The sequence below is a fragment of the Anolis carolinensis genome, chromosome 3, assembly GCF_035594765.1.
Source record: "Anolis carolinensis isolate JA03-04 chromosome 3, rAnoCar3.1.pri, whole genome shotgun sequence".
NCBI classification, from domain to species: Eukaryota; Metazoa; Chordata; class Lepidosauria; order Squamata; family Dactyloidae; genus Anolis; species Anolis carolinensis.
Window position 1 is genome coordinate 235,837,302 of NC_085843.1, and position 15,064 is coordinate 235,852,365.

General features: G+C 41.0%; 1 protein-coding gene across 1 annotated transcript in view; it reads left to right on the forward strand.

Annotated features, from left to right (window-relative positions):
- The window catches only part of arhgef4 (Rho guanine nucleotide exchange factor 4), a 222,047-nt gene extending 208,538 nt beyond the window's left edge, over positions 1-13,509 (forward strand). The window contains 9 exon segments of the mRNA XM_008106485.3: positions 1,164-1,358; positions 3,818-3,997; positions 5,190-5,422; positions 6,590-6,719; positions 7,033-7,164; positions 9,432-9,675; positions 11,091-11,168; positions 12,453-12,550; positions 12,553-13,509. Of these exon segments, the coding sequence (XP_008104692.2) occupies positions 1,164-1,358; positions 3,818-3,997; positions 5,190-5,422; positions 6,590-6,719; positions 7,033-7,164; positions 9,432-9,675; positions 11,091-11,168; positions 12,453-12,550; positions 12,553-12,684 (1,422 nt within the window). The 3' untranslated portion in view covers positions 12,685-13,509.
- Positions 13,510-15,064: the final 1,555 nt, after the last annotated feature.

Sequence of the window (15,064 nt, forward strand, 5' to 3'; positions counted from 1 at the left end):
GGTCAGCAATGAGCAGGGGCTATTTTTTATTTTTAATTGACGGGTGCTCACCCCGCCACGGACTGGCCTCGAACTCATGACCTCATGGTCAGAGTGATTTAAGGCAGCTGCTCAACAGCTGCGCCACAGCCCGGCCCTTACCATCATAGTTGGCAGCTCAATTCTGTGTGAGCAAGATTTCCAGATGCCGTGCTACAGTTGGGAAATGCCTTTCCAGAGAAATTTCTCGATGTTCCTTTAAGTATCTAGAGAAGTTTTTTGGGTTTTCTTGAGCATTTAAAAGGGGGCTTATTGAAATCTTAAAAGTGTTTTGGAATCTTAAACATTGTCTGATCTTTTTGTGATGTAATGCTAGTGTGATGTATTCGTTTCTTGACTAAAAAATTGGTTTTCTGACACTTAAGAACGGGGGCTGTATCTATACTGCATTTGAACTGCAATATATGGCAGCCCTTGTTGGGAAGAATAATACAAGGGGAAGAATTGTGCACAATTTTTGCCAAATGTTTACATATCCCAGATTTCTTTTTCAGATTATTGTGCACAAAAAAATGTGGGAATTAGTGCAAAACTCTTACACAAAAATGGCCGCATGGTTTTTTTTGTACAGAATTGCAGAGTTTTTTTTGTACAGAATTGCTGGTTTTATTTAACACTTTTGTTGCACAGAATTTTTGTTGCACAAGACTTTGGTGTGTAAGATCGTTGCTTTTTGTGTGTATAAGGTTTCTGTAGAAAACAGCAATCTTACATGAAATAACCCTGGGAAAAGGGATTGTTGTAGTAGTAAAACCTGTAGTGGTGAGAATTAAATAACAATCTTTTATATTCTTCTTTTTATGGAAAAAAGAGGGTCGCCATTTTAACCTTCTTCAGAGAAAGCAAAAGTTTCTTTTCCAGCCCTCTTGAAATTCATTTTTCTTCAACTAAAATCCGAGCTGAAGTAGAATTCAGGTGGTCACAATTAAGAGATGTTAGTTTTGTATTCCAAGCAAAAGAATTGTAAATGTTAACAAAACCACTAGATAGAGTTCTTGAAATTTCCAGTCTGGAGATTAAAGTCTATCTCCCTTGTTATGTATGAATGAAACCAAGGACAGCACAAGGAAGTCCATATAATCTGGCCATATTTTATACGAGGGAAACCTTTCTGTTTGAAACAGCTTCGGGTGAACCAGGATGAACCAATGGAGGACTATCCTTTGAAGCTAGAAGATGGCAGGGAGGATGACTCTAGAAATGCTGCCCACCGTTATGGGATAGGGCACACAACTAAGGATCAAATGAGGACTAATGTGATCAATGAAATCCTGAGCACAGAAAGAGATTACATCAAACATCTGAAGGACATATGTGAGGTAAGAAGTCATGCAGACAACAATATGGGTAGAAATACATTTAAAGGAAAAAATACATTTATATTTGGAATCTGGAATCCTGTAGTAATTCTCAAAAAGAGTTTTCAGTTCATTAGTGCATTAAATATTCTATTGTTGTTCCCTAAACGGTTCTAGCCAAGATTACCTGTCTGAACGTATCTCCCTCTACAACCCACCTTGAAAGTTAAGATCGTTGGGGGAGGCCCTGTCTCGGTCCCACCACCCTCGCAAGCGCGATTGGTGGGGACGAAAGACAGGGCCTCTCAGTGGTGGCCCTCGTCTGGGAAACTCCCTCCCAATGAAATCAGATCAGCCCCTTACATCCTGTCTTTCGGAAAAAAAACTTAGGACATGGTTACAGGACCAAGTGTTTGAGCAGCAAGCATAGCAGTACAATAATTAAGAATTATTTATTTATTTATTTATTTCAAATATTTCTATCCCGCCCTTCTCACCCGGAGGGACTCAGGGCGGCGTACAATTGGCAACAATTCGATGCCGATACATCATTAAAAACAACAAAATATAAAAAATACAACCAATTAAATACAGTATAAAATATAAAACATAAAACATGTGTTTAAAATCCGTTCGTCCAATATCCTCCAACTTTATCCATATAACAATCTGGGTCGTCTTTATCATTTATTCATTAAAAGCCTGGGCACAAAGCCATGTTTTTAAGGCTTTTCTAAAACTCAAAAGGGTTGGGGCTTGCCGTATTTCTGTGGGGAGAGTGTTCCATAGCCGGGGAGCCACCACCGAGAAGGCCCTGTCCCTCGTTACCACCAGCCGCGCCTGTGAGGCAGGCGGGACCGAGAGCAGGGCCTTAAAGAACCCTTAAAGTGACTGACTAATTGGACTGACCCTGGACTATGATTATGAATTTGCGTGATTTAATAAGTTATGTTTTAATGCTTAGTTTTAAGTGTAACTGTTATTCTAAAATCGTATGTGGACATCTAATCGTTGCAGGTTGTGAGGCCGCCCTGATTCGCCCTTCGGGGGTGAGATATAAGTATGGGAAATAAAAAAATATACTTTTTAATGTAATCAGTTTTATGATTATTCAAGCAATAAGTTCCCTCGGGGAATTTGTGTTGCATCATATAATAATTTCTGTCACTGTAGGGATTTTTTCTCCCCCATAAAACTAAAACTTTGTCCTATGTGCCTTTTTTGATGACAAAGGAGAGAAAAAAGTGGCATTTCACTAGAGTTCAGACATTTCTATCATCATGTGTCCAGTTCTACCTGCTTCTAAGAAATCCAAATCCGAATGAAATGCTAGCAAAGCAATTTTCACAACAACCTTTTGAGCTCCTCACAATTCTAGCATTTTGCTTTTGAATGTTAGTTTGGAAATAATTTAGGTTCATGCATTGGAAGCTTCTTCTCGTACTTCACTTCTAATTCTAGATAACTTTGAAGCAGAGGGTTTTTCTCTCTCCCAGTACTCAGAGCTGTTCACTTGACATAGAAAGTGGAAGCAGTTTTTCATTTTTGTACCCAGGGCCGGCCCCACTATTGAGGCACCTGACGCCGCCGCCTCGGGCGCAGGCCCGGGGGGGCGCCGTCAGGCTGGGCGGGAGGCGGGGCACCGCCCTGACGGTGCCCCGCCTCCCGCCCAGTGCGCCCTGGCCCGTCTGGCCTTTTCTAGCAGGCCAGAAAGCAGCGGAGGTCCCTCCAGGCCGCGATTGCGGCCTGGAGGGACCTCCGCTGCTTTCTGGCCTGCTAGAAAAGGCCAGACGGGCGAGCGGGAGTAGAGTGGGAGGCGGGGCCAGCTCTGGCGCCGCCCCCCCCGCCCAGCGTGCCCTGGCCCCGCCTCCCACGCTGCCCCGCGATTGCGGCCTGGAGGGACCTCTGCTGCTTTCTGGCCTGCTAGAAAAGGCCAGACGGGCGAGCGGGAGTAGCGTGGGAGGCGGGGCCAGCTCTGGCCCCGCCCCCCCGCCCAGCGTGCCCTGGCCCCGCCTCCCACGCAGCGTGGGAGGCGGGGCCAGGGCACGCTGGGCGGGGGCGGGGCCAACTCTGGCCCCGCCCCCCTCACTAATCGCCCTGGCCCCGCCTCCCACGCAGCGTGGGAGGCGGGGCCAGGGCACGCTGGGCGGGGCCAGGGCGCGGGAGGCGGGGCCAGTGGCGGGGGCGCTTTTCAGCACCCCCGCTTCCCATTAAAAAATATCTCCGGCCGGCCCTGTTTGTACCACAAGATGTTGCAACATGTGAAGTGGAAGGAGTGTTGTCACATTCCTGCCAAATCCTATTTTTTCATGTTACTTTCTTTGGTGATGTTGTCAATCCAATGCTTATTAAATGGCTTGGCCTTGTTTAGCACCATCAGAGTTTCCCATATTTCCAAGAATGAGATGGAATGCAGTTCTTTTTGAGTTTGTCCCTTTTTATAACTTGCATTATTATCCTCTCTTTTTTTTTCTTACTAGGGCTATATAAAACAATGCCGCAAAAGAGCAGACATGTTCACAGAGGAGCAGCTGAAAACTATTTTTGGAAATATTGAAGACATCTACAAGTGCCAGAAAAAATTTGTTAAAGCACTAGAGAAGAAGTTCAACAAAGATTACCCCCATCTGAGTGAGATTGGCTCCTGCTTCTTGGAATATGTGAGTAGATGGAGGCAAAAGTGGAAATAATGTTGTGCTGAAATGTGCATCCTTGGACATCATTATTGTAAATAAATTATTTCTATGAATCTATAGCAAAATCAAAGCATCTGCACAGACTATCACTGTACTGATATTTTCCATAATGGTATGGCCTTGTGTATGCGTAGATTAAGACAACAAATGTATTACCCTCCATTTGTCTCTCAGAACAGCTTGAGCCTGGTTTTACACTTTCCTGGGCATGTGAACAAATGCTTTAAATCCAAGACCCGATTGATGTAAATATTTACATGTGTGAAAAAAGTGAACAATACAATTAGTTGCCATGGAAACTAGATGCTACAGAGCTAAACTGTAGCTAGTCCAATTCATATCTCCACAGTCAAGGCAGAAGTATTCTTTAGAAGTACGGCAGCTAGCATAGTGGGTTAAACCACCAGCTACAAAAAACCTTGCCACCTGGAAGGCTGACAGTTCAAGCCGTGGGCGCGGTGAGCTCCTGCCATCAGCCTAGCTTCTGCCTACCTAGCAGTTTGAAAACAGCAATGCAAGTAGACAAATAGGTTTATAGCTTAGAATATCGTTGTTTCAATAGGATATCTTCATGCTGTACCCCATTTCACCAAGTAACATAACAGCTGTGTTTTTTTACAACAATGGATAATTTCAACACAGTCCTATCAGTTGTAGTGATATCAAATCTGTTTATGGTAAATCTGTAGCAGTTACTGTTGTTTTCTAGTGAGGCCTCTTATTGTTTCCCAAGTTAGTGTTCAGGTCTGTATCATTTAGTCAACAGGTTGGATTTCAGTGCTGAAAATCCAGTATCATATTATTGTTTCAGCTGGAACTGAGTAGATGATCTTGGCAAGTCCCAATCATGAATGTGAAGATTTCACAGAACCTTTGCAAATTAAAATCCAAATTCAATATTACTGGAAAGTAATGAACCTGATAGTTTTGTTTTCAAACTATGGTGGAAAGAAGAAATTATTCTGGGATTATGTCTAGAAACCTTTTGGTAATAATTTTGAATTACAACACAAAGCAAAGATTTAGCATTGTTTTAAAATTTCGCATTGTTTTATATTTTACAAGATACTCTGGAATGATTCATATGTTCATAAAATTGTAAACCATCTGGCTGTAAGGTCATTTCAATTAATATAATCTTTGGCTTTTAATTCAGCAAAATGAGTTCCAGATCTACTCTGAGTACTGTAACAACCATCCAAATGCTTGTGTGGAACTTTCCCGACTCACCAAAGTGAGCAAATACGTGTATTTCTTTGAAGCATGTCGCTTGCTTCAGAAGATGATTGACATCTCTCTGGATGGCTTCCTCCTGACTCCGGTGCAGAAGATTTGCAAGTACCCATTACAGCTTGCAGAACTGCTGAAATATACCAACCCACAACACAGGTAAAGAAAACTTTCTCTGTGTGTGTACACATGCTTGGGAAGTGACTTTGTTTCAAGATGCAATCCTTAGTCATTTTTATGCTTATTGTAAGCATTCCTCCATACTCCAATTTGATTTTGGTTTCTTTCTGATAGTGCTTGAAATCTTAGGCAACAAACCCACATCCACTTACTTGGGAGTGACTCCCACTGAATTCCTTAAATTCGGAGTAATCATGTATAGGATTGTACTGTTATTATCTAACACGTAACAATAAAGAAATCTTGTCCCAGCTGGCTTTCCAGTTATCCTTGTTATCATCAACATCACAACCATCATGACCACCCCTCCCTGGAGTTTTGCAGGTTATCAGGGGGAGGAGGAGCTTGAGAAGGATAGCTGACTCTCAGGCAAAGTGATGGGAGAAGCAATACAGAAAGAAGCAGCATCTTATAATCTTATAAAAGGTCATTATTTGCTTATACAATTAAAACTGCATTGGATCCCACCCTTGCAAAAATCTGTAAATACACAACTTCTAATACAGTGATAGCACCATGGATAACAGTCCAAAGTGTCTCCTGCTTTAAAAATAGTGAAGATCACGGTGACAGAAGCTTCTTCCGGTAGACAGATGATAATTCCTACTTGTCCTCTTGGTATTGAAAGAACATCCAAGAAAGGACAGACAGATACATCCTACTTATCACAGCAGGAACAATGTGGTGTGGGAGGATTTCAAGTTAACATTTCAGATCGAGGGAGAAGCAAGTGCAATTGCTGCTGTTACCAGTGACATACTTGTGTACATTCTGCATATATGTCATGAAAATGTTCTTTATACTGATGAGATATTTTATAAGCACCAGCAAAATAAGTTGTATGTTGTAACTGTTCCATATTATGCCCATGTCACAAATGGGGGAAACTATTAAACTCTGAACAATTACACCAGATGTTCTTAAACTCAGGAACAGACCTCCTGATTTTTAAAGTTTTGATTTGGTCAGCAATTTGCTTCAGAGTCACTGATGTCTAGAAATAAAAGGTGAATCCTTTTGACTGTTTTATGTTGCCATGTTTCATAGAATCATAGAATCATAGAATAGTAGAGTTGGAAGAGACCACATGGGCCATCTAGTCCAACCCCCTGCCAAGAAGCATGATGTTTGTTTTTTTAAATCTAGGGATTTTAAAGATGTTGAAGCTGCTCTAAATGCCATGAAGAACGTAGCACGGCTCATCAATGAGAGGAAACGACGTTTGGAAAACATCGACAAAATTGCTCAATGGCAGAGTTCAATAGAGGATTGGGAGGTAAACAACCTAAGAATTTCTTCAAGAAGGAAATAGTTCTTTCAAATATTTTTTGTCTTTTTCTTGGCCTATAACATCCCCAAATGCATAGATAGAAAATGAAAACAAAATATGAAAAGTTCATCTGAATTGAGAGCAGAGAACTTGCCTTTTAATGGGAGGGTGTTTCTATCTCTTTTGTATTTTAATAGGGAAATGATAAAGAGTGCAAAGCTGGGAGATTTTTTAAGAAGTTAGTTGGCTCCTTCATAATAAGCCACAGTATATTACCTTTGGGGGAAAAATGACATGTCTCTTGCCTTGCGGATGATAGGGTGAAGATGTCCTTGTCAAGAGTTCTGAACTCATTTACTCTGGGGAATTAACCAAAATTTCCCAGCCTCAAGCCAAGAGCCATCAAAGAATGTTTTTCCTCTTTGATCATCAGCTTGTCTGCTGCAAAAAGGTAAGCTAACCAAGGGACTATTGCTTCTGTCTCTGTGGACGAACCCTCCTGTGGGTAGCAGAACTATACCTTTCCATCCATTGCTCTTTCACATTTTGCATTCAAGCCTTTGTTTAAAGAACCCCTCAGCATGTTACAATGATAGCATTTGATCTAAACATCACTGTTCATATAAATCAAAGAAAGGGTGTAATACTGCCAACGTGCCTACGCAGCTGACGTTTCTTCCATGCTGGCCTTCTGTGCTTTTCTGCTCATGCATTTAATGAAAGCACCCTGGTGTGGACTGCTTTCCTGCAGTGTTGGAGGGAATATTCAGCTTTTGTAAGATAAAAGCAGCAGCCGAAAATGCTATCAAATGAAATCCATCAGAAGTGCCTCCCACACTTGTTCTAAACCTTGGGTCAAATTCTATGGTTGTATAGCTAGGTTGTTTCCAGTCGTGTTTCCACTTTAATAGCTTAGCTTTAAGGTTAATCATTAAAAAACACACCTAAGTAGAAATCCTACAAACCAACCTAGAGAGGTAGAATAAGGGGAAAGTAGTCATCATAGGAGGCATTGTCCTCCTTACCTTAACTGTACTGGGTTTCTCTGAATCTGTTTCCGAATGACTCAAAGAGATGTTCTATTTCACTAAATTGTACAAGAATCTAGAGGGCTCCACTAAATTCGTACAGCATAGACACGAGCAGCAGGATTACCAAAAGGATCTGCTGTCAGAGAACAATTCTGTCAGTGCTATTCTGTGTCCCCGATACCAATAAAATTTTTGCATTCTGAGAAATACTTGCAAAAAGCCTTTTCTATATACAGTTTTAAGGGACCTGCCAGGTTTCCTTCATATATTTCACATGGACTCATTGAACTCAGTAAGCATTCTTCAGTATTCCAAGAGATTTTTTTTTTGCAAGATATGAAATGCTCTGAAAAGCAGTTGAAAAAATGGTTAGGGTATGTGTGATCATAAGGAAGGACGTGCAGTTCCCATTGAAAGCTACTCAGCTCTTGAACATTCCTGTTATGATTCTGCACATGCACTAAATTCATTTGTGTGAAATCACACATTAACCATTCAGAGAACAATTGAAGATGAGTAACATGATCATCTAATAATATAAAGAGAAGGTATTGGAGTGTGGCATTTGGAAGTCTCTGATATTGATAAATCCTGCTAACATTGCATCATGTTTAGTATGTCTATTCAACAAGGCACATTTCTGTACAAAAACACAATTCCTAACCAAATATTTTGGCTTTTTGAGCTCTCAGTAAACTCTCTCAGTTTGTGTAAGTAGGCAAAGAAGCCCATCAGTTACCCTGACTGGAAATTATTTCATTTCTGAGGAGTACAGACACATCATGGGCTCTTGATCTTTGATGAGATCCCTTTGTTATGTGCTCACTTGAAACACACTCATAACTAACTACAGTATTGCAAGAGGGAGATGGAAAGCTTGTGCAACTCTTACAATCTCTTAAATGAGTTCAATCCCAGCATACATTTCCCTGAGCAATTAAAAACTATCAGAATTTTTTCAGGCACAATGTTACAACTTTACTTCTTGCTTTAGTAATAACATGAGGAGAAAAGACTAAAGAGAGTTAATGTAGTGTGAAGTAAGTCAGCAGTAACTCATGTTATTCCTTTATCTTATTTATTTTTCTGCTAGAGAAGTTGTAAGGTAAGGTAAGGTTTTCCCCTGACGTTAAGTCCAGTCATGTCTGACTCTGGGGGTTGGTGCTCATCTCCATTTCTAAGGCGAAGAGCCGGCATTGTTGGTAGACACCTCCAAGGTCATGTGGCCGGCATGACTGCATGGAGCGCCATTACCGTCCCGCCTATAGATCTACTCACATTGGCATGTTTTCGAACTGCTAGGTTGGCAGAAGCCAGAGCTAACAGCGGTCGCTCACCCCGTTCCTGGGGTTTGAACCTGGGACCTTTCAGTCTGCAAGTTTAGCACACACTTTGCCACCGGGGCTCCTTGTAGAGAAGATGTATCAATATTATTTTAGACCACATTAGTTGACCCTTTTATATCTTCCCTGAAACATTTGTTGGACTATGTCCCCATGAACTGTTTAATTCCCAAGCAAAATAAATCCTGAAAATTAATGCGTATCCATTTCAAATGCAAATATGAAACTCCAAATTGAAAAAATATATATATTGTTTTGTGCATTGGAGTCCTTTTTCACCCAATATATCTGTATCAGTGTGAGAAGCAGCTGCAATAAAACATGTTGTTTTTTTTCTCTCTTAGGATCTCCTGCGACGTGATATCTTGTATTATAAAAGTCGAATCAGCATGGACAACATGGAGATTCTGGATGTGGAAGATGGGAAAGATAAAGACTTCAACGTCACTGTTAAAAATGCATTCAAATTGCACTGTAAGGACACAGAAGAAGTCCACTTATTCTGTGCCAAAAAGCCAGAACAGAAGCAGCGTTGGCTCAAGGCATTTGAGAATGAAAGGAAGCAGGTTCAGCTCGACCAAGAAACTGGTATGAAACTACAAGCAGGATTGTGACTAGAAACACTGAAAAGCTGTTATGAAAGTAGAACTTCTTCCCCCAAGGTTTCTTGGCCACCCACTTTCTGAATGCTCCCACTTATTCTTGATATGACAAATAAAATAATACACAGATTCACAAGTGTACAGCTTAGATAATCTTTCTTATCTATACATTGGTCTAATAAGAACATCTGTGTAAGATAATGTCTCAAACTCATCAAATATTAGGTCCCTCTGTTTCTTTTTCTCATTGTGTTTCCATGCCTTTCAATGCAGTCCCATCCCTGGAACTGGTTTCCACATCCATTACCTCCTTTATGTCCTTTCTAAAGGCCCAGATACTTTTCCTGGGCAACACATGCCTTGTCATTGTAAGAACATCCAAAGGACGTGCCTCCTGCCTGATGTAGTGGAAACAACTTAGGATCCTTTGGCACCTTAAAGGCTTAACACATTTTCTGTAGTCTGACTTCATGAAATGCATATTTATCCAGAATTTCATATATAGGGTGTGTGCTTATACTAGGTAATGCAGGTGATCTTTAATCTATAAAACTTCATGCTCTGATAATTTTGATATTCTGTAAAGGTGCCTTAGGACTTTGTTGTTCCATGAAGTTCCCTTTATTATTGATTTCCCCCTTATATATTTCATGTTTGCTAATGCTTGACACCAGTCTTTTTAGTTGAATGTAGTCAGGGCAGGATTGCAGGAGCTATGCACTCTGTTTAATACTAGTACTAGTAAGGGAGCAATGCAACATTAAGCTGCGTTGGGAGACTGCTAAGGAGGTACCAGTGGGAACAGCCAAGTTGATTGTGGATCACACTCCTTAAAAGGCACATGTGTTTGGACTTGAGTTCCAGTTAAAAATGTTCTGGGTTTCATCAGGACAAATTCTACACTGAAACCACGCCTTTAGACAGCAGCCCTGTGTATGAATGCATACTTATTTGGAGGTCAATTCCATGGAAAACATAGGATATTTCCATAGTCCAGAAATTTCTCTCCCTTTTGGACTTCAATTTGCAACAATATTCCAGTTTGCATGACCAGTGAACATGCTAACTAGAGGATTCTGGGAGGTGTAGTTAATTAAAGCTCATTTTTTTTTCATGTCAGGTGCGACTTGAGAAACTGCAAGTCACTTCTGGTGTGAGAGAATTGGCCATCTGCAAGGATGTTGCCCAGGGGATGCCCGGATGTTTTGATGTTTTGACCAGCTCAACTGATATTCAAGTAAATTTGTCTAGAACTACAGTGGTAGTGTCATATTTGCTGCATGCATTAGGATTTTCCGGTTGACTCCCCATCCTCCATATTTTCAGGTTGCTGTGTATGTAGTGCCATGATGTACCTTGCAAAAGTGTGGCTGCATTAATGGGTTTTATTTCCTCCTCAAGGTTTTTCCATTACTGAGGTGCAGAAGAAACAAGCCATGCTTAATGCCAACAAACAGAACCAGAGTGGAAAACCAAAAGGCAAGTAGCTGGTCTTCTTTCCCATCTTTCTCCCTGCCCCTTATATCACAGCAGAACAATATGAAAATAAGAATTCTTAACATAAACACTTCTTACATAACCTGAGGCCACAACCAACCCTATGTCTAGCTACAGCAAAACCTCTACTGCTAGAAATGAAATCTGTGATTGTCAAACCTGCGAATATAGGGGGCCAACTACACAACCTAGAAATACTGGAGCAGAAACACAAGAAAGCCCTGCTTGATCAGGCCAAATGCTGTGATAACCATCAGGCTTCCCATGGTGGCCAATGATATGCCACTGGAAAGCCTATAATAATAATAGTATTATTATGTCTCGGGCAGCAAATTTTGGATGTCTTGCAAAGTGCAGCAAATTGTTATTTACTATATTGTGGGAAGAGGGCCACGTGGGATTTCCAACATAGGTATCAAAACAACTTGAGAACTATGTACATTGGCTTGGGTGAGTGGTAGTGGTAGCAGTGTGCCTGGGGCAGTAAAACGTGTTGGGTCATCTGTATTAAGGTGGGGGGGGGGAGTGCAACTGGGTGTTGCAGTTGCAGCTAGCCATCAAATAACTGCTGATAAATCTAACAGTTTTGTAACCGACACTTGTGGCAACGAAAACAATATATTTTGCCAGCATATCATATAGGAAAATATACACACCCATGAATGAGTTATTGTATGTAGAAACTATACTGAATATGGCTTGAGATTATAGATCCTCATTCATCTGCCTTCCATGCCCCTTGCAAAATATCATGAAACATTGTAGAAACAGGGCTTTGAAAGAATGGAAGTTATTTTAAAATTTTCAATAGTGCTTGAAAGCTTCAATGGGAATGGGTTGGTAAATTTGCTCCAGGTTTTACTCTGAACTTTAAAGAAACTGCCCATGGAGAATGCTGAACCTTGTAATCAAAACAGAATCAGCTTCTTATATAGGTCCTTTAAAGTTCAAATTAAAACTAAAGAGTGGATTCTGTGACAACATAGGTAGCAGCTGTTAATGGAACTTTCTTGGGAATTCTTCCGAAGGAAGGGAGGGAGGGAGGGAGGGAGGGAGGGAGGGAGGGAGGAAGGAAGGAAGGAAGGAAGGAAGGAAGGAAGGAAGGAAGGAAGGAAGGAAGGAAGGAAGGAAGGAAGGAAGGAAGGAAGGAAGGAAGGAAGGAAGGAAGGAAGGGCCTTCTTGAGTATAGATTATAAGTTTATATAAGCAAAATGCATCAAGATGGAATCAAAGTAACATTTTGTCCTCTTGCTCATTTATCCACAGTGGTCACCAGGACATACTATGATTTTCTGATGCGCCAAAAGCACCCCACACTACCTACCAACCTTCCCCAACAGCAAGTGTTCATGTTGGCAGAGCCCAAACGCAAGCCCTCCAACTTCTGGCAGAACATCAGCAGGCTGGCACCCTTTCGAAAATAAGGGGAAGCAGCTCAATCTTGTGCCTGAAATATCTTCTGAGAAAGCACTTTATGCATCAAATCCTGCAAAACTAAGCACTGGCTCCCTCTCACGGCTTTCAGAGGGACAGCATTTTCCCTCCCCATCCCATTATTCCTTTTGGCCAGACCAAGAGTTCAGAAGTATTATGACATTGTCAGATGTGCATTTGTATGTATGTGAAAGTGACCTGAACCTGCATCCAGTTCGCTGAGTACCCAAGAGAAATCAAGAGAGTTACAAATCTCTCCCTACTTCTCCCACTCCTTTTTGCTTTCCTTGAACTTCATTTTGTTGCTTTCCTTTTGGACCGCTTTCCCCCTTGGAACGTGATTCCCTGTCAGTTCCAGTAACGCTGCTAGACCAAGAAGGCAAGAAGATGTGGCAAGCTGTACATCACCTTAGCCTTTGCTATGAGCAGCTGTTTAGTGTTGCGGCTGTTAGACATTTTTCTGGAGCGATGGACTCCCCTTCCTCACCCTTTTTCACAGAAATTCTGAAACAGACTGAGCGTTTCCACCGAGGCACTTTCAACCTACCTTAACTAAAAGTAAACTACTGAGATGGAACCAGTAATAATAACTGACAAATTTGAAGCATGACTAACAACCAAGACCTTTGAAAATTTTCATGAGTTGGTGTATATTGTGAGGGAGGCGGGAAATGTGCCTAAATTCACTTTGAATTACTTTTTTTTCCTTTCTAGCAACACTTTGCCATAATTCCTGGCCAATGAACATTTTTGTCAATGTTTTTTAAATGTTTATTTATGGTAAAAGTGCAGATAACTGTATTTTGTAAGAGTTTGTAATCTGTCTTGTCAGATGTTAACTTGATGCCTGTTTTGTCTATTTTTTTCCACTAAAGAAAAAATACTCATACTTGTAAGGCTATATTCCTAAAAAAAAAACCAAGAGGTGCACTTGAGTTAAAAGATGAATTTCAGATTTATCAGGCACTTACAAGCAAATCAGTATTATTTGGAAGCTGTTTTACTGTGGCAGTAGTCTTTTGGAGAAGCAGAAGTGCTTCCAGGAAGACAAGTCACATTATTACGCATTTGTACGAGTGTGTTCAAACATTGACACTTGAAAATAGAGGGCAAAAATATTCTTATAATCCTTGATTGCGGAGGAAAACATTTGCCTTATACTAGTAATCTAGTTAGAAGCCATAACTGATTGAATGGGACTTAATCCCAATATTTAGGGATTTCCTGGTACTGTGAAGTTAAAAAGAAAAACTCAACTTACTCAGAGATGAGATGACTGCAGGAGAGTGAACACTCCGCAGGTTGTAGCAGAATCCAACTATAGCAGATCAATCTACAGTCACACAAATCCAGAAGCATGTACAGATTCATTCTTGCACTATTATTTTCCCCAGTGAGGGGGACAACATTCAGTTTCATAAAAAAAAACTTGTAAAAGTGACTTCCACTCAGTGTGTCTGTGTATATTTTACAAAAAAAACCACATTACTAGTATAACCACCAGCATTTGGTTACTGAGGAATAGGCAGTCCAGGTTGTGAGCCAAACTGAGCTACATGACCTTACTCTCCTCTGAAGGTCAGGGATCCCGTGACTCTCCAAATATCCTTGAATTATACTTCTCAGCATACCACTTCCACCATAGTGGTGCATAATGGAAGTGGTAGTTCAATAATATCCAAGAGAAGGAAAGCGCTCCCTACCATCATACCTAAAGGATGGTTCACAGGTGTGTATTACATAGCACTAGATGGTGACTTATTTGCATATGTGAATTGGGTATTGCTGTTTTGAATACACTGGGCTGAATCCTAAGAATTGAAATCAGACTTGCTTGTGGAAAGGATTTCCTCTTACCTGCTGCAACCCTGAAAAACTGATAGGATTATTGTTGGTTCCTTTGAAACAGTATAAGACAGTGGTTCTCAACCTGTGGGTCCCCAGATGTTTTGGCCTTCAATTCCCAGAAATCCTAACAGCTGGTAAACTGGCTGGGATTTCTGGGAGTTGTGGGCCAAAAACATCTGGGGACCCACAGGTTGAGAACCACTGGTATAAGAGATAGCACAGCAAGAGGGAAAAGAATAGGGGGTGAAATCAGGGGAAATCCCCAAGATGTACTTTTTCTTCACACAAGACACTCAAAGGATCCAACACAACATTTTTCAGTTTCCTAATCAGCTGCAAATAGTAAGAGGCCAAATGACTGACATGAATGATTAACTAAACCACTTGGCATGAAAGTGACCTCTGGAAGCCTGTGTATTTTCTACTATCAGAGCAGAAAGAACAACCTTCGCTCCAAACCAAAACTCCAACCACAAAAGCTGTTAGTAGTCAGTTGCCCAATGTGCAACATCCATCAGACATGAATGCTGAAAAGGGAAATACTTTGCTACATTGCTATCAATTTTTATGTTACAATTCTAAAGATATTTAGTGCA